Source organism: Gordionus sp. m RMFG-2023, chromosome 3 (assembly GCF_954871325.1).
Source record: "Gordionus sp. m RMFG-2023 chromosome 3, tfGorSpeb1-WG-v2, whole genome shotgun sequence".
NCBI classification, from domain to species: domain Eukaryota; kingdom Metazoa; phylum Nematomorpha; class Gordioida; order Chordodea; family Parachordodidae; genus Gordionus; species Gordionus sp. m RMFG-2023.
Window position 1 is genome coordinate 31,225,229 of NC_088777.1, and position 20,712 is coordinate 31,245,940.

Consider the following 20,712-nt stretch of genomic DNA (forward strand, 5'->3'; position numbering starts at 1 on the left):
TGGATAAAGATATTATTTTCTTACCAAGGTGTAGAATAAAATATTTTCAAGTTATAATTTAGCGAAAATGCATTTCCAGTCCCGTAGTTTTATGACATGATAGTCCTTGCCCTTTTCGTATATATCAGACATGTAGAGGTCAAAATTTAAGGCACAGAATATTAAAAAATTTTTAGTTAAAATTTCTAAAATAAAGCTCAATTTTGAAGAAATCGAAATAGACCTAGCGCCTCAATGCATGGTTGATCACGTTTATCTCAGAAAAAAAGTTACATTTCCGTAATTTAGAACATGTAATGGTTACAAAAAGTCCCCGTCATATAAAAAAAATAAGAATAATGGGCCATTCCATGTCGAATTGATCACAAAAAACACATTTTCGGCCGACCCCTTTTAAAATTGTCTAAATTTTTGGAATTATTTAGCTAGGTAAAAAGATGAGGAAGCCTTTTATTTTAGCTCGCTAGCACACCTGTTTTTCGAGATATAGGGCTTCATAGGTGCAAAAAAGAGTCACTTTGGAATCTGTGAAATTTTAAAATGCTTATAACTCAAAAATATTTATAGTCGAATAAAAAATATGATAATACTATAAATTTTTATAATACAGTGAAACGATACACATGTTTAAATATACTATAAAAGGGGGTAAACAAATTTTTAATAGAATAAAGATTGAAATTAAATATGGACAAGCAATTAATTAAGAAGATTAATATAGTTGATTAATCATTATATAAAAAATGTGTTAAAATTTAATTCAAAATAAAAAATTAAAATACTTACATATTAATTATTTTTAATTTTTCTTAAATAATAAAAAAAAATGTTTAATATAGAATCTTTATTATCCAATAGTAATACTAATTTTTCAATTTAAATGAAAACTCCCAATCTTCGTCGAGAATTCAAAGACCAAAAAGAATACACAAATATTGGAATAAAGAAAAATTAGATATAGTTACCAAAATGTTATCAATGCCGGAAAAACAACAAATGAAAATAAAAGACAACGCAAAATATGTCGAAATGTCTACTGCATCTGTTCACAAATTTAGACGAGATACATTCCCAGAAATAAATGGAGATCCTTTAAAGGAATATAATATTCAAAAAAGAGGAAGTAAAAAGAAAGATTCTTCCATTATTGAAAGAAGTATCATAAGCCTATTAATGGATAATAACACTTTGACTATTCAGGAGATAATAGAAAAGTTACCTCCTGGTAGTCCAAAAACAAAAACCACAATTAGTAAATATATTAAAAATATTGGTTGGTCTAAAAAAAGGGCTGGCAAGGAGCCTGATAGAAGAAATACTCCCGGGGCTATTAATATTCGTCAAATTTATTGTGCAAAGATCTTAAATATCCCAAGAGAAAATTTATATTTCTTAGATGAGACTGGAATAAACTTGCATGTTGTACCAATCTACGCCTGGGTGCCATACAATGTCCGTCCAATAATAAAAATCCCATCCTCTAAGGGTAAAAATGTAAGTATCCTTTGTACAATCGGAATTGGAGGGGTAATTCATTATAAAATAATAGACGGAGCTTATAATGGGCTATTATTCCGTGATTCTATGACGGAGCTTATTAGTATCCTACCACCAGATGCAATTATTGTAATGGATAATGCATCTATCCATAGAAGCCATCTTATCGATTCTTATAAAGGTAGGATTGAATACCTACCACCTTATTCACCTCAGTTAAATCCCATGAAAATTTTTTTGGAGTTTTGAAAAATAAATTTAGAGCAATCAATCTCCGCCCTAATTCAAGAGATGAAATTGTTAGGAATATTATTCAACTCTTACACGGATTTATTCCTTATGATTTCACTAACTTTTACAATCACATGCAAAGCTATTTGGAGTTGGGTTATCGCGGGCAACTGATTAATTAGGTAATCTTTATAATCGATTTGTATTAATAATTATAATATTAACTCTTTTAATTTCTAAAAAGGTACCAACATCAAATTCGTGGAACAATGGAATATTTTGATAAATTATAATTATATTTTTTATGTATTAATTATTTTATCGAAATTATTATAAAAGTTTATAGTGTTATCATATTTTTATCGAAATAAATGGATATACAAAATAGATTACATTTAAGAAATTCTGAAATATTTTCAAATATTAAAAAGACTTTTTACAAAAAATGATTTAGAATTTTAAATGAAATTTAATTATCTTACTTGAGCATTCTCAAAGAAAATAAAAAAAAAATTCATTTTTCATCACAAATTATATATATGTAACACATTTCTTTTTATAATGATTAATCAACTATTAATCTTCTTAATTAATTGCTTGTCCATATTTAATTTCAATCTTTATTCTATTAAAAATAAAATCTTATTTTGTTTACCCCCTTTTATAGTATATTTAAACATGTGTATCGTTTCACTGTAACTTCGATAAAATAATTAATACATAAAAAATATAATTATAATTTAACAAAATATTCTTTTCTTCCACGAATTTGATGATGGTCCTATTTAGAAATTAAAAGAGTTAATATTATAATTATTAATACAAATCAATTAAAAGGATTACCTAATTAATCAGTTGCCCGCGATAACCCAACTCCAAATAGTTTTGCATGTGATTGTAAAAGTTAGTAAAATCATAAGGAATAAATCCATGTAAGAGCTGAATAATATTCCCAATAGTTTCATCTCTTGAATTAGAGCGGGGGTTTATTGCTCGATATTTATTTTTCAAGACTCCAAAAAAATTTTCGATGGGATTTAGCTGAGGTGAATATGGTGGTAGATATTCAATCCTATCTTTATATGCATCGATAAGATGGCTTCTATGTATAGATGCATTATCCATTACAATAATTACATCTGGTGGTAAGACACTGATAAGCTCTGTCATAAAATCACGGAATAACAACCCATTATAAGCTCCTTCGATTATTTTATAATGGATTACCCCTCCAATTCCAATTGTACAAAGTATGCTTACATTTTTACCCTTAGAGGATGGAATTTTTATTAATGGACGGACATTGTATGGTGCCCAGGCGTAGATTGGTACAACGTGCAAGTTTATTCCAGTTTCATCTAAGAAATATAATTTTTCTCTTGGGGTATTTAAGATCTTTTCACAATAGATTTGACGAATATTGATTGCCCCAGGAGTATTTCTTCTATCAGGCTCCTTGCCAGCTCTTTTTTTCGACCAACCTATATTTTTTATATATTTGCTAATTGTTGTTTTCGTTCTTGGACTACCAGGAGGTAAATTTTCTATTATCTGCTGGATAGTAAGAGTATTATTATCCATCAATAAATTTATGATGAGTCTTTCAATTATGGAAGTATCTTTTATTTACTTCCTCTTTTTTGAATATTATATTCTTTTAAAGGTTCTCCATTTATATCTGGGAATGTGTCCCGTCTAAATTTATGAACTGATGCTGTAGACATTTCTACGTATTTTGCAATGTCTTTAATTTTCATCTGTTCTCTTTCTGGCATTGATAACATTTTAGTAACTATATCTATTTTTTCTTTATTCCAATATTTGTGTATTCTTTTTGGTCTTTGAATTCTCGACGAAGATTGGGAGTTTTCATTTTAATTGGAAAAATTAATATTACTATTGGATAATAAAGATTCTATATTAAACATTTTTTTTTATTATTTAAGAAAAATTTAAAAAATTAATAAATATTTTTTTACTTATTTAAGAAAAATTTAAAAAATTAATAAATATTTTTTTACTTATTTAAGAAAAATTTAAAAAATTAATAAAAGTCTATTTTTAATTAAATTTCCAACACAACGATTAATCTTGTTAATTAATTACTTGTCCATATTTAATTTCAATATGTATTAAATTAAAATAAAACTTTATTATATTTATCCCCTTTTATTGTTAGTTGATTTTTAACACTCGTTTCATTGTATCGATTATATTTTACGAGCATATTATTTTACAAAATAAACTGTTCAAATCGAGCGACCTCTCTGCATAATATTTTTCAATTGCCCGTTCAGATTAATTTTAAATAAATCAATCCGTTTGCAGCTTATTATTTTAACATCTGTCTACCAATAATATTCGAGATTTGGAGAGTGCAAGAAAATATATTCTAGGTGCAGATCAATTAAAATTTTATTTTATAACACAGATGGATGTACCTAATGTTATAATATCAAAATGTTGCAACCCATTTAATCTACAAAGACATGCTTTCAAAAAAATTCTTCTACATTTCAGATGGAGCAGCAGCACGATATAAAAATCGCAAAAATTTAATCAATCTTTGCCAACATGAAGATGATTTCAGGATAAAAATTGAGTGGCATTTCTGGGCCACATTGCATGACAAAAACATTTAGTGGCCAGGGCTAGTTTAGAAAGACCTGTTTCAGAACAAATAACTTGTCCTAATTAGTTTTTTGCCTATTGTAAGGAAAATATTAAAGGTATAAGATTTATAATTTATTAATATATATTATAATTTTTTTTAAGGAATAAATTTCTCCTATATTATGGAAGGCGAAGAGAAAGTGCAAATAATTTTAAAAGAGAGATTCGATAAAGGGCGTACAATACTAGGAACGGAAAAATTTCATACTTTTCATCCAATATCTCAGGATAAAACTGAAGCAAAATTTTATTCAAACTCAACAGAATCGCAAATATATATAACATTTCACTCGAATAATGCGAATTTACTACATGAAAAAATAAATGGATATATAACATGTATCTATGATAATCAATGGTGGATGAACTATGTTTTAGAGAAAAAAAATCGAAAAAGAGGTGTTAGTTATTTACATCCTCAAAAACCCTCAAATTCTTATACACTTGATTGACAAATTGTGGATACATAAATCACAAATTTAGATGTAGTCAGTCCTTCAACTGCTAACGGATGAACATAAACTTTACGTAAGGATAAGACAATTAAAACTATTCACCTTTTTAATTTATTTTCTTAAAATATATAATTATTTATATCTATTTAAATTTTGTTTCAAATATATTTTAAATTATGGAATGAATGGTTATCTATCTATATTTCTATATTATTAATAATAATGAATAATAAAAAAATTATACTACGAAAGATATTTATTATTGGGAATTTGTTACATTATAAGTGTCTAATGGGCATTTGCCCATACTGCCCCTCAGTTTAATTAGTATATTAGACAAATTCAAAATTTTTTAGTATAAAAAGTGAAAATATCCTGTTATTGGTAAGTTAGCAAAATTTTTTTAGCCATAATCAGTAATTTTATAAAGCGCCATCTATTTTTTCTAATTTTTGATAAAAATGTGTATTTCGGAAGGGTTGATTGCGTCGCCAAGTGACATCATATATATATTTGTAAAAGGTGTCTAAATAAAAAGCAAAATAAAATAACTTCCTTTTTTGCTTAAAAATACAGTTAAAGCAATATAGGTAAACTGGAAGTTAAGGACTCAAATTGCCGCCAATTTTTTTTGATATCCCTGTAGAGATTCTTTTTATCTACAAAATGATATATTATTTATTTTTTTACTATAAATAGTTTTTGAGATATAAGCATTTAAAGATTTTACAGATTCCAAAACGGCTCCTTTTTGTGTCTATGAGCCCCTATATCTCGAGAACGTGTGCTAGCGAGCTAAAATAAACGGCTTTCTCATTTTTATACCTGTCTAAATAATTTCATTTCGAAATTTGTAAACTCAAATCAACTATTATAAAATATTAAGTCGAAGCAAATGGATATCGAGGTAATAAGTCCGTGTGAGATAGATTCAGATGAAAATATAAATAAATTTACACAAGAAGAAAAACTTTAATAAATTTCCCAATTTCAAGTATGTTGAAATGTATGAAAAATCAAAATTGAGCCATAAATTCATATGTTTAAATTGTAAAAAAGTAATATCTTTATAATAAACTTTTAAACATTTATAAATGTTGATTTTTTTTATATACACAAATAAAATACATTATAACCATAAAATATTTATTTAAAGCAGCGGTAACTAATAGCGCGCTACTTGGTTGACAGGGTAAAGTAGCAGTGGCGTGCTACCTTTTTAAGCAAATAGCCGTAGAGCGCTCCTTTTAAAAGTAGCGCTTAACAACACCTCTTTAATGAAACTTTAAATAATTTTTTGTTTCTTATCTATGATATTGCAATAAGAATTAAATTCATCTTCTCCCACAATATTATCCTCGTCTTCCTCAGCTAAGATGCTAACTTTTTCAATGGATGCCACGATTTAAGAAAATAGAAAAAGAAATCACTTAATTCCTAACGAAAAGATGTGAAAATGAAGAAATACTCTCTTTTCTTGGGTCCCTTGTTTAGCGTTAACCAATAAAATCAGGCTCTCTATTTTAAATATTTAATACATTTTTATTATCTTTTAGTTTAAAAAATCGTAAAAAATGCTTTAAAAGTAACACAAAAAACGTTACGTTACACAAACAAATAAAAGCATCACAGAAGCTCTTCGTTACATTTTAAAAATGAGAGAATTACAAAAGCGTCAGGTTATCGAACATTGTACTGTAACGTAACGCTATTTGCAACTTTTTGCTCAACCTTGCCTCAATACTTAGCGGATGGCATATGACTGTGGAATAAGCCAAATAGGCCTCTTTTAGGCATTGCCCAACTATTGTGGGAGGGGGTTCTAAATAGTTTGAGGTTAGCCGTATTTACTCCATTACATCGGTTACAATAAATCGGCAGTTAAGACATCGGTTCGCAATGGATTTGCTTAAAATATTAATAAGTCATAAGAGAATATAGTAGTCTCCAGATAATTAGAAAATTTTTGCAACCATTGCGGGATAAAACATAAAACGATTATATACACCCAAAATGTTTGGTGGAAAAGATGTAGTTATGTTATTAAGCTTGAATGCATTCTGTAGCATAGAATCAAATATCGACGGTAAAAATTTATTAGGGAAAAATATTCAACGTTCTTTGATCTGAGTGATGATGATCAAATTCCGGAAAATATGCGGTTATAAAAATATTACCATTATAAAAACCCAGTCACATTCTAAATCGTTCAACCATTATAAATGGAAAAAGCTATAGGATACCAGGAAAGATGTGAAGAGAAAGGATTTCTTGTCATATTGATAGAAAACTTCAGAGGGAACATGCAAAATTATGATATAGTGGAAAAGCTGGTACATTAAACTTAATAAATATGGGAGAAATGTAATATATTTATCAGAAAGATACAAATTTTAAGCCCAAACTTTTAAAGGAAAAAAATTGTTTTAGACCAAGCCCAGAATTTATCGCTGACCAAAATTAAGTATTTGTTAATTTTATGGCGACTCTGAATTGTTAAAATTTCATTATTTTGAATAATTTTGGATGTATTTTGCAAATTATTTCAAAGGTAAATTAAAAATATGCGCAGTAAATTAATATTAATCGCTCTCTCCATTATATTATTTTCCAACATAATTCCACTGATAACTGATTAAATTTAAATTATTTAATTTAAATAGGCTCAGCCCGAATTTTTAATTTTGTAAGCCTTTCCCGATTTTAAATTAATATTTACTAAATGTCAACTGATTCCCTTTTATTTATTTGGTTTATATCAGAGACCTGCAAGCCGGGCCCAGACGAATTGGCCGTATTTTAATTTTTTTAAATGTCAGGATTGGGCCTAAAATTTTTTAAATAATACCCGGGCCGGACCGTATATTTTAAAACTTGATATTTAAAATAGTCATTATAATATATATAAATTAAAAATAAATTTATATTTAAAAAAATTCCGAGCTGAAAATTTTTTCTTAAAAAAAATCCGAGCCAAGCCTAAAAATATAAAAGCCGGTTGAGCAAACCGAAATTTTTTTAAAAAAATCTAGGCGAGCCGGGCCGTGCAAATGATATCTCTGAAGGTTACTGGTTCAAATAGCGTGCGATTCAATATTAAAAAATAATAATTTAGAATATATTAAACTAAATCTATAATTGAGGAATTCTCGAGTTTTCATTTAAAATGCGATTGCGTAAGAATAATTCAACTACGCAACAGAAATAGTACCCGGGCCATTTTCCGTTAAATTACTTAAACTAATAAAATGTGTATGATGGATTTGGATATAACAGAATATTATGTTAGAGTTTGAAAAAACTTGATCGTTTGCTTTATTATATTATTTGAAATAATAGGGATCAAAGGTGGGAAAAATCAGCCTTTTTATCTCAGTGAAAAATATTTGAATATTAATATATCAGTAATTGATAATTAGGAAATCAAGTAAAATTTTTGTTATACTGCTAATCTTTATGTCCGGTAAAAAAATCAAAATTATTTTTTCAAACTGATTTTATATTGTTAATTTATTGATTTAGTTTATTCAAAAATTAGAGCAGCAAATTAATACTAGGGCTATGCCGATGTTAAATATAGAAACAGGGCCTAAATTTAACTTTTTAAGAATCTGATTGGGCCGATATTTCCAAAAAACCAGATCTGATATTTATTATTTTTGGTTATTTAATGATTGTCTATATAATTATATAGTATTTTTTATTATATTATATTAATAATAAAAGAATAGTAATGTTAAAAAAAAAGAATTATTTTAAAAGATAGAGTAGCCGAAAAAAATAATGTTATATTTCTATATAAAAGTATTTAAAAATATATAACAAGTCACATTCCGCTATTTGTATTGTTAGATTTAAGCGATTTTAAAAATTCTTATTCAAGATTTTAACTAAAAAAATAAATTTATCAAGCTTGGAGATTTTGCTAACAGATGGTAAATAGGGTTGAATATTGGCGAAATTTCAAGACATGGGTAAAAATATTTTGGCTAAAATCTCGATTCATCCATTTTAAAATTAGAAATAAGCTAAATCAAAGCGTTTATACTAGGGCTGTGCCGATATTAAATATCGGATCGGATCGGTCCCGATATTTGGCGTTTTTCAAAAATATCGGATCGGCCCGATACCTGTAAAAAACCCGATCCGATCCTTTTTCTAAAAATGCAATTCTTATAAAACTTTTGAGTAATGAAACTTTGAATTATTATTTTTTAATAAAAAAATTTTTTTTTAAATATTTTAAAAAAAAATAAATTTTTTCGAGTTTCTATTTTACATTAATAATATTTTATAAATAATTTTTTTTTAAACAATGCAAATGTTATTTATTTTTTTAAATAGATTTTACAAGTTTTTTTATAAAAATAGAAAGGAACACCCAAAGTTTTATTTATTTTTAATTTTTTAAAAAAATAACACCAATTTTATTATTTATACTTTAAATAAAAATTATTTTAAATATGGTTTCTGAATTATGGAAATATTTTGAGAAAGATGAAGGTAATTTTGCAAAATGCGTCATCTGCGGAATTCTAATTTCACCTAGAGGAATACTGAAAAATTCGTTCAATACAACTAACATTAGGAAACATCTGAAGCGTTGCCATCAAAAGGAATTCGAAGAGCTAACACAAAAAGAACGAGAAATATTAGAAAAAACAAATCAAATTTAAAAAAAAAGAGCCCTGAAAGTCAGCCAACAATATCAGCCATTCTTAATAAAACTAATATTTGGAAACATTCTGATCCTAAATCAATAATAATTTCTAAATTTATAGGGGAAATGATAGCGTGTGACCACCAGCCGATTTCTATCTTGGAGGATATAGGCTTTAAAAGGCTTTTACATCATTTATGTCCAAATTACAAAATTCCCAATAGAAAGTATTTTTCGCAAGGAGTTATTCCGGATATATATGAAAAACTCTCCGAAAAAATTCGTAAAGAAATTTTGGTTGACGATTCTTTTTTATCCTTTACGGTAGATATATGGACTAGAAATTCAGGTGGCGATTCTCACATCTCATTAACATGCCACTATATAAACCAAAATTTTCAACAAATTAATAGAGTTCTAAATGTTAAAACATTTAATGAGTCGCATACAGCAATAAATATTGCTCAAATTTTAGATGAAATTATTAATTATTGGGGTATAAAGAAAAATAAAATACACCTAATCATTAGAGATAATGCACCCAATATAACTTTGGCCATGAAAAATGGGAAATTTCAAAGCGTTTCGTGTTTTGCACATAGTTTGCAATTGGTTGCACAGGCAGCAATTTTATCACAGAGATCTATTATTGACATGCTTGCCCGGGTTAGAAAAATAGTAGGACACTTTAAACATTCTTCTATTGCACAAAATTGTCTAAAAGAAATCCAAATTCGATTAAATCTAGCCCAGCACAAATTAATCCAGGATGTGCCCACCCGTTGGGATTCTACCTATTATATGCTCGAAAGATTGATAGAACAAAAAAGGGCGGTACAGCTGTTCATTATCGATAATCCTAATTTGGGAAATCTCTCATTATATGAGTGGGAATTAGCAGAAAGGGTAATTGATGTTCTTGAACCAATTCAGAGAGTAACAAAAGAAATAAGTACGGAATCATGTTCAATTAGCAATGTTATACCCTTTGTTGAAATTCTGAAAAGTGAATTAACAATTAATGGGGACACAGATAGAGGTGTGCAGACTATGAAGAATACCACTAATAATCAATTAACAACTCGGTTTTTTGATATTTATGATGATGACAATTATGTTGTCGCAACATTACTTGATCCTCGATATAAGGATTTCTTTTTGCCAAAAAACATATCATACATAGAAAAGCTCAGGACTGCATGTGAGTCTTTTTTTAAAGGTGATGATAATGTTCAACTTCCAATTTCTAATAAAGATTCGCCAGGTTTTATATTTTTTAAAATAAATTTAGATTTTATTGTTAACTTAGGTAATGACAATGAGAAAAATGTTCCACATAACATTAAAAACTGCAAATTTAATTTAAGGGATGCTTATAAATTGAAAATCAAAGAAAAACTAGTAATAAATGAAATCGATAGTAATGTAAATGATGACCTGCCATACCTAATAGAAATCAAGGAATATTTAAAAGAATCTTTATATATAGAAAGTATAACAACATATTTTTCATATTAATTTAAACATTGCTTGGTTGGGCTATGATTGACCCATTCGTTTGGGTGATTTTTCAAAATCAACAAAAGATTGGGTTTGTATGAAACCCACGATTTTATAAATGCTAATTTTATATTTGTGTTATTTATTTAGAAAACTCGAATAACATTGATGATATTGATATTATATCCCCAGTGAATCCACTTGAATATTGGAGAGTTAATGCTGTAAAATATCCAACTTTATCAACACTTGCACGTAAATTTTTGGCTCCTCCAGCAACAAGTGTCTATCTGAGTCTGCCTTCAGTACGGCAGGGAGTCCTCATCGTAGAAGCCTATCGCCTGAAAATCTAGAGGCTCTTATATTTATTTTAAAAAATCTAATATATTATAATTTTATATATTAAATATTACAATTTTACAACATAAAATGGATATATTATTATATATTTTATTTTTTTATTATTGTTGAAATAAAAAAATAAAATTATGCATAAAAAATAATGATTTATTAATTACATTTGGTTCAAAGAGGGGTGGTGAAAAATTAATATAAATATCGGATCGGTATCGGATCGGTTTAGAACCAATATCGGAAAATATCGGATCGCATCGGTGAAAAATATGTGGATCGGCACAGCCCTAGTTTATACTCAGTCATAAACATTCCCATAATTTAAATGAGATGACTAACTTTTGGAGAATAAAAAACACAAAATACACTTTACCCATTCATGGAAGTTAGTAGGGTTTTTTTTGAATAGAATACATTGATTTTTTTAACATTAGTTCAAAGATAGTTGATAAATTAAAATAAATATCGGATCAGTTAGTAGTAAGATCGGGAAATATTGTATCGGTGAAAAATTTAAGGATCAGCTAAGCCCTATTAAATACATCAAAGTATATCGTGAATATATTTTAAAGATATATGTAATTTTAAATACTATATCATGCTATACATTAATATTAATGATTGCTTAAAAATAATTAAATGCATCAAAGTGAAATGTTGTCCGCGTCACTAGGAATAAGTAAAGCGTGCTAAGCAGGCCTAAATTATTATCCATTTGCGCAAAATGATATATAAGCCTAAATATTAATTTATGACTTCGCCTACATGATAAGAGCTAGCGACACCACTATGCTATTTTATTCTAAGTGCCTTGTTCCTTATGTTTAAGCAAACAAAAAATTTGTTAGTGCTCAAGACAATCAGCACGCTTACATTATTACTCACACCGTCAAGTTTAGGCTAGTTTTTTTTCAAATAAATAATTTTAATTTTGTAATATAAATGATTATTATTATATAAATAAAATTACATACTAAAAAATAGTTTTGTTAAACGGCTCAATTTTTAAAAACGGCTAACCCAATATTTTAGCCAAAAAAAGTTATGCAAGCCCCAAGATTTCGTTAATAGATCTCCAAGCCTTTCCTCCATCTATGAGCAAAATCTCCAGGCTTGCGAAATTTTTTTGGCTAAATATTGGGTTAGTAGTTTTTAAAAATTGAGCCGCTTAACAATACTATTAAAAGATATGAACTTTTGATCTATCATTAACCCAAAAGATAAGTCATTTATTAATTGGTGAATTATTATTTTACAATTATATTTTAATATTAAGTTTATCTAAAAAAAGGCTGTAAATTATAGGATTTTAATTGATATTTGACCGATTAAATATGGCCCAATTCAGATAAATGTAAGATAGTATTAACTTCAATTATAGTAAACAATAAACCTCAATATATGTTCAAAAATAAATGTGTTATGTAGGGCTGTGCCGATATTAAAAATCGAATGGGATCAGCTCCGATATTGAGCGTTTTTAAAAATATCAGATCGAGCTAATATTGTTTAAAACCAATTCGATATTTTTAATTGTTTGGATTATTTTATAATTGTATATAGGCTTGTTAAAAAGCCCGATTCGACAACCTTAATTGTATATATAATTATATATTTTTTTTTATATTATAAATAATTTCATAATAAATTAAAGAAGTAAATAATTAAAAATTTTACACTATTTTTTGTTGTATTATCTGCAACAAGAAAGGATATAAAATATCTAACGAGTCACATTAAGCTAATGTTGTTAAACAGCTCGATTTAGCCAATTTTAAAAACAGTTAACTCAAGATTTCGTCCAAAATAAATTACTCAAGCTTATTAATTTTTCCCACAAATAGAAGAAAGGTTTAGACTTCTATTGGCGAAATTTCGAGGATTATGTTATAATACTATAGCTAAAATCTTGATTTAGCCTTTTTTAGAAATTGGCCAAATGGAGGTGTTTTACAACACTACACATTCACTCATAAACATTGTAAATATTTTAATTAACTTTTGGAGAATATAAATAATAAAATATACTTAATATTCGTGAAAATTAGTTGGTTTTTTAAATAGAAAATACTGATATTTTTATAACATTGGTTCAAGTTAGATGGTAAATAAAAATCAATATAAATATCGGATCGAATAGTTGAAAAATTTGTGGATCGGCTCAGCCCTAGTATTATGATTTAAAAAAATTCATTTTCATTTATTCTAGCATTTAATATTTCATTTTCGCTCTCTTTATAGATTCTTTGAATTCAATATATTATTATTTTATTTATGCTTTTCATCTATCGATTATGGGCATGCCATGCTTACCCATTTTCCTGTTGTCTAGATCTTCAATCAATTTCTGTTTTTCGTATGAACGTGTTACCCCATTGGACAATTTCTAGAGGAATAAAACTAGAAGTGTTAGTAAAATATTAGCTCTTCTCTTGATTTACAAGGTTGACAGCCCAGTCCACCAACTTAATGAAATATGGCTATATCTTTTTAATTTACTTAAAAATATTTTAGTTATTAAATATGCTACTTTTACTATTTATTAAATCATCTAAAATTGTTTGAACCTTATAAAGTGTGTGATCTAAGCACATTTATCTTCTTGCACTTTCAACAGCAAGGTAGCCAAAGACAAAGGTATTTCCTTTAATAATATATTATTTAGGGCTGTGTGGATATTTAATATTGGATCGGGCTGATCTTTTTTAAAAAATCCGATTCGATATTTTTTTATTGTTTTCGGTTATTTTGTAATTCTATATAATATAATTTTTTTATTTTATAAAAAATTTCATAATAAAAAATTAATGAAAGGAACAAATATACAATTTATTTGTTGTAATGTTTAAAAAAATAGTTTAAATTTTACACTATTTTTTCTTATATATCTGCAAAAATAAAAGAATTTTAAGACATCTAAGGAGTCATATTCAGTTAGTGTTGCTAAACGACTAGATTTAGCCAATTTTAAAAACGATTAACTCGAAATTTTAACCAAAATTACTCATGCTTATTTATTTTTCCCACAGATATCAGAAAGGTTTGGACATCTATTGGCGAAATTTCGAGGCATGGGTAATAATATGTTAAAATTTTGATTTGGCTTTTTTTTTAAATCGACTAAATGAAGTTGTTTAACAACACTACATTCACCCATAAACATTGCAACTATTTTAAATGAGTATATTTATTAATTTATGAAAAATAAAAAACATTTAATCATTCGTGAAAGTTAGTTGGTTTTTTAAAGTATAAATATTTATATATTTATAATATTGATACAAAAATAGATGGTCAATAAAAATCAATATAAATATCGGATTGGGTTTTTATTAATATCGGATCTGTGAAAAATTTGTGGATCGGCACAGCCCTAATATTATTCATAACAAGATCTGCAAGATCCATTGAAGGCCAAGCTATATCTTAAATAATGAAAATTTATGTTTTTTCACACTATATAAAATAAATATCAAGCTTCGTCAAACCAAAAAACCCTTTTCAAAAATCTAAACGCAAGTTCGGGCTGAATTCTGATGAATGGAACAAATATCATAAAGTTTCTTCTACAACTGCTTTTTGCATATTTGTATTTGTTCCAAATATTTTATTCGGAAAATAGGGACTTCAGGATTTCTATCTGCAGTATTTTAAACATTGTTGTGATAATTGAATGTCTTCTATTCAATCAAAAGAATAATTGCAATATATGTGTGTAAGCATCAGTGGCGTAGGAATGGGGGGGGGGGGGTCAAACTCCCCTCCCATGAAAAATGAAAAAAATTTATTTTTTTTAAATTTTTTAAATTTTAATTTAATAAATTCTTAATAAACGCTTGATTTTTATGTTTTAAATTTATTATAAATAATAATAGATATACACATTTGATTATTTTTATATTTATTTTTGGTTTGCAGCTATTTCACACCACCCACCCAAAAAAGGGAGTTATTTATTCAAACGTATCATGATATTAACTCAAAAAATCAAAAAAAAAATTAAAAAGATTTTGTCCGACCAGATTAATCGAAAGACAAGAGTCGGTGAAACTCTTTATTGAACTATATGATGTTGTCTTTGCAGCACTAGAATTTTATATATCAAGCAAGGAAAAAGATTCAGCAGATGCCGAAAATCTTTTGCAGGCTATTATTAAGCCACAGTTTTTAATTTCAATTCAATGTGTTTATTTTTTATTTAATTATACATATGATTTTAGCAAAATGCTACAAAAAATTGATTTGGATTTAAGGGAGATTATGAATAGAGCAAAGCATATTGTTGAAATATTAACACATATCAGAGAGAATGTGGATGAAAAATTTCATGAAATATATGAAAAAGTAAAGGAGATTGCTAATGTTTGGAATTGAAATTTTTAAACCTAGAGTAGTCTCTAGACAATCTAATCGATCAAATATTGATGCATCTACAATTGAGGATTTTTATAAAATAAACATTTTTATTCCCCTTATTGATACATTTTTATTTCAATTAAAGAAAGATTTATTAGTCATAATTATATTTTAAAAAGCTATTATTTTCTTTTGCCGGTTGAGTCTAAACTGTTGATTACACTTGAAACACGAGAGGATATTAAGAAAATCTCAGAGTTTTATGCTGATGATTTAGTAGGTTCATATGATAAGTTACTTTGTGATGTCGAATTTTGGTATAAAAATCTTGACAGAATAGGGTATTCTTTGAGACCAAAAAAAGCTCTGCAGGCCCTTTCCAGTGTATTGCATTTTAGATTCACTGCCTATTATCAAAACATTATTAATTATTTTAGCTACCTTGCCAATTAGTATCTGCACTAATGAAAGGTCTTTTTCAACTTTAAAAAGGTTAAAAACCTATTTAAGAAACACAACCAGTGAAAAACGTTTAAATGGATTAGCCCTATTGAATATTTATAAAGAGATTATTTTAGATAAAAATTTGATTCTAGATGAATTAGCAAAATCTCGACTAATGTGATGATTGGAGGATCAGGAAGTAAGGAAGAAACAAGCACTTGCCCATGTGATGTATGTGTGATATTGTAAGAAATACAATCTAATATTCCAGCTGGTAGAAATCTACATAACGGATGTAGTGGTGAGAAAGGACTGATGATATCAAGTGTAATTTTATGGAACATGTGTGAACAAAACTCTGGAAGAAATGGGAAAATTTTGTTATTTGGGTGACATGTTAAACACAAGTGGAGGTGTAGATTCTGCTGTTGTTGCAAGAGTAATTGCTTATAAGAGGTTCCGAGAGATGCCATCTATTCTTAAAGAGGACCGTATCTTTAAAGCTGAATGGTAAAGTTTAGGTAAGCTGTGTGAGAACTATAAAAAGTAGATAAGGGGGGTAATAAAAAATTATGCAGATAAGCCTGGAAAACAACCAATAAATAATAAAGAGGATTTTGATAAATTACATTTATTCGCAAATAAAATAACATTTTAAAGTATCTAACTATATTTGATCAGGTCAGTCTATTGAGCAACTTACCCAATCCTGGTAAATTACATTATTTATGATTCAATTTTTATTAATTTTTTATCTATTCTTATTCTTCCCCAATTAGCTTATCTCATTTCTATACTAAAAATAATAAATATTCAGATAAGTATTATTTTTCAATACTATGCATGTAACTGTGGAATCAGGTTAAAACCTGAACGGAATTAAAAAGGGTTCTAGTTTAAAACTAGAAGAAGGGGTTCTGCTTCCAGTTCTTTGACTAGATGTGGTTTCAAGAGATTCAGGTTCTGGCTAACTCAGTTAAAGCTATGTAAAAAAAAATTTAAAAATTAAATATAACCCTTTAAATCAATCATAGAACATTTTAAATAAACATTTAATTTTTTGCAGTTACACTTTTGTTGAAACCAGTTCCTATAATTTTAAAATGGGTTCTGGCTCTGGTTCCTATAAATTTAACAGTTTCTAGATCTACCCTAATTTTGAGGGTTGTTTTAAAACTATAAGGATAAATAAAATCTTCTTTTAAATTTTTTATGCTTATTTGTTTTCTAATGTATATCTTTTTAATTATTTAGTGTATATATCCTATTTTAAAATAAATAAAATGATATGACCATACAAATTCTATTTAGAATAAAAAAAATTAATATTTAAAGAGATGATGAGCTCATTTAAATTCAAATTAGGATTATTTAGTTTTCATAATTATGTAAAAAGTAATTTAATGTAAAAGCATCAAGGTAATAAAAAAAAAATTATCATACTAACCTAAGGTTGTAGGCTTTATGAGGTCTGATAACTTTTCATAAAAGGGCAGTGATTTGAATTTTATAATTGGTTGAACAATAAATTGTGAATTTTGGTTGTATGATTGTTGCTGAGATGAATATGTTATACCACCTTTGAGACTATTGTTAAAAATATTGTTATTGAGATTATTGATATTGCCCATATTTAAAGGGGTTAAATTTGTAGTTTGATTATAATTTTTGTCATTGGAATTAGATTTCCCAGTATTATTACTATAAAAATATTGTGTAAAAACATTGTTTGAATTTTTATGTTGTGAGTTAACAGGTAAACCATTTATGGTATTAACATTATTTATATTAGTAGGTGTAGAAGTAGTATTATTGTTAATATTATTAGAATTATTGTTGAGATCCTGGAAAAAATATCTATTTTTTAGGATGGAATAATAGGAGGTGGATGCCATTACTTTACTATAAAAAATATATAAAATATTAACAGCTCATATAAAACCATCAAATATTAATTTGAGTTAAAAATTATATCAAATATATTAAAAGATGATTACTATTTAGAATAAAAGTAATAAAATTATATTTTACTTATGCAGATCCCTTATTTTAATTTTCATTGGTGCAGGGCAGTTTTCCAATAGGGCTAAAGCTCTTTCTAATAATTCTGATTTTTTACCATTTTTACTCCTACCTGCATAGATTAATAATTGTTGCAAATCATGAACTCTAAAGTGAGTTAACATAGTCTAAATCATGTTTATAAATATGAAAATTAAAACAATTTAATGGTATTTATAATTTTTTACAAACATGAAATTTTCACAATAAAATTACTTTTAGTTCTTCAATTTCAGTCATTCCGGAATTATATTATATGGTTAATTGTTATTTTCATGTCAAAAAGCCTTAACTTCGATCATTTTTATTCTAATGAAGTTGTAACACTCATAATTAGAGGAGTTAAATACAAAGAAACTTTAGTTTCTTCAGTAAAGAATATTTTGATCTAATATAGTAGTTGTGGAGTTTAAAGTTTATTAAATAATGCAATGAAAATATAGCAAATCATTCAATTTTTAAATGTAGATTAATGAGAAATTTATTTCTAATACAAATTATTTAGATTTATATGTATGTTTATGTTAAAATTATAATTTCCATTTATATGTATGTACATGTTAAAATTAGACAAGCACAATAAAAAAACGCCTTAATATCATCTTGCTTAAATTTTATTAATGGCTATCAAGATTTAAATATAATACTGCTATTATCGTACCGATATTTATATAAAGAATATCAAATATTTAAAAAAATTTATGTGCAATATTACTATATTATTATCATAATACTATATACAATTAAAATAATAGTGGTAAAGTTATATCGGTTAAAATTTAATAAAAATATTAACAGATTATTCTATATTTCAACTATTTATAAAGGTGTAACCCTAGTGCTGAAAAATATTTATATTGGAATTTATCATCCATTCGCACCAGACCAATATATAAATCGTTAATCTCTAAGTCTCTAAGATAATTATTTATACTATAATATGTGTCAATGATTAATATTTTTCTTTAATTTAAGTTCGTTTAAATTAATGATACATACATATATATATATATATATATATGATATATCATCATTGGTTTAAACTTAACATGATAAAAGATTATTTCTTGTTCTATTATATATAGATAATCAAACAGTATATTTGATTCATTTAGCATGAAATATATACTATATTTACATATGATTAGAAGTTTATTATTTATAAATATTTATTATATTTCAAAAACGATAAAAAGTAAGATGATTTTCCAACTCAACCAATTGTCTTATATAATCAAAATATCAATTAAATAATATACATATAAATAACAACCATCGATTAAGTTTATTTTTTAATATGACTTATAAATAGATTAAAGATCTTCCCACTAAGTTGTCCATACAACGGAGAATAGAGGAGATTCGAAGAGAATATTTCATTAAATTTGCTAGTAAGTATATTTATTCGAAATAGTTCTATATGTAAGCCCCAAAGTAGCTATTTAAAATATTTTTTTATTACTTTAGTTTAAATTTATATGAAAGTTAATAATACCTAATAACATTAATCAAAAAAATTGGTGCCTAATAAATCGGAATCTCTATCAAAGAAAATGGTTGATAAATAATCATCATATTTGGGGGAAAAAAATAGGATCGGTTTTAAAAACCACCTTAGGTTAAAAAAATAAGAAGTAGCATTAAAATATATATGATATATATTTGCAGTAGAATAGCAGAAAAGTATTATTTTAAATATATTAGTATAATATTGTTCTCTACTACTAATCCTAACTTAAAAGATATAAACTTAATTCAAAAAAAGGACCAAACATAGGCGTAACTAGGATTTTCCTAAGGGGGGGATTCAAAAATTACTTCGGGCTTCGCCCCAAGACTCCATTTGGGGCGGTCCTGGCCCGGTTACCTTATTCTATATAGTCATAAAATATATTTACAAGATAGGAGGTTAATTTTAATAAAAAAAATAAGCCTGGAACAAATATGAAATATATTTTTATTAGTTTATATAAATATAATATATTACTTGTATATACATTAATATAAAAGCATGGTAATAATTTAGTCCAAACAAGTATAGGAAATTTATTTATAAAAAGTAAGTAGACATATAGTTGATATTCCTCATTATATAGTATTAGTAAAATACTAGGTTAAATTCCACTTTTACAGACATATTTGACAGTTAGAGAATATGTTACAGTATTTAACAAATTTAACTAATCAATGCTCTTGATAATAAATATAGCAACAATTTGCAATCAATTATTTAACACCATCTATTTATTTTAAATAAAAATGATCATAAAAATAAATCTTCATATTATTCATCCCACAATGTCTTTAAAAGATATTTTCTGATGTCCTTATCAATATTTTATAGTTTTCTGTAAAATATATAATTCGCTATATTGGTAAAAATTACTTGATTGTCATATGATATTTGATAAAATTAGATATACTGTAAATCTACGACATATAATATTCCACTGATTGTGCTTTATTTTTTTTTATTTAATT

At 26.5% G+C, this 20,712-nt stretch overlaps 1 protein-coding gene across 3 annotated transcripts in view; it reads right to left on the reverse strand.

Annotated features, from left to right (window-relative positions):
• LOC135927549 (putative uncharacterized protein DDB_G0282133) overlaps positions 1 to 18,560 on the reverse strand; it is a 63,173-nt gene extending 44,613 nt beyond the window's left edge. For all 3 annotated transcript variants that reach the window (XM_065463598.1, XM_065463597.1, XM_065463596.1), the window contains exons 1-3: positions 18,448 to 18,560; positions 18,202 to 18,359; positions 17,618 to 18,072 (exon numbers count right to left, since the gene is read on the reverse strand). In XM_065463598.1, coding sequence (XP_065319670.1) covers positions 17,618 to 18,072; positions 18,202 to 18,359; positions 18,448 to 18,471 — 637 coding nt within the window. In that variant the 5' untranslated portion in view covers positions 18,472 to 18,560. The remainder of the gene's footprint in view (positions 1 to 17,617; positions 18,073 to 18,201; positions 18,360 to 18,447) is intronic.
• Positions 18,561 to 20,712: the final 2,152 nt, after the last annotated feature.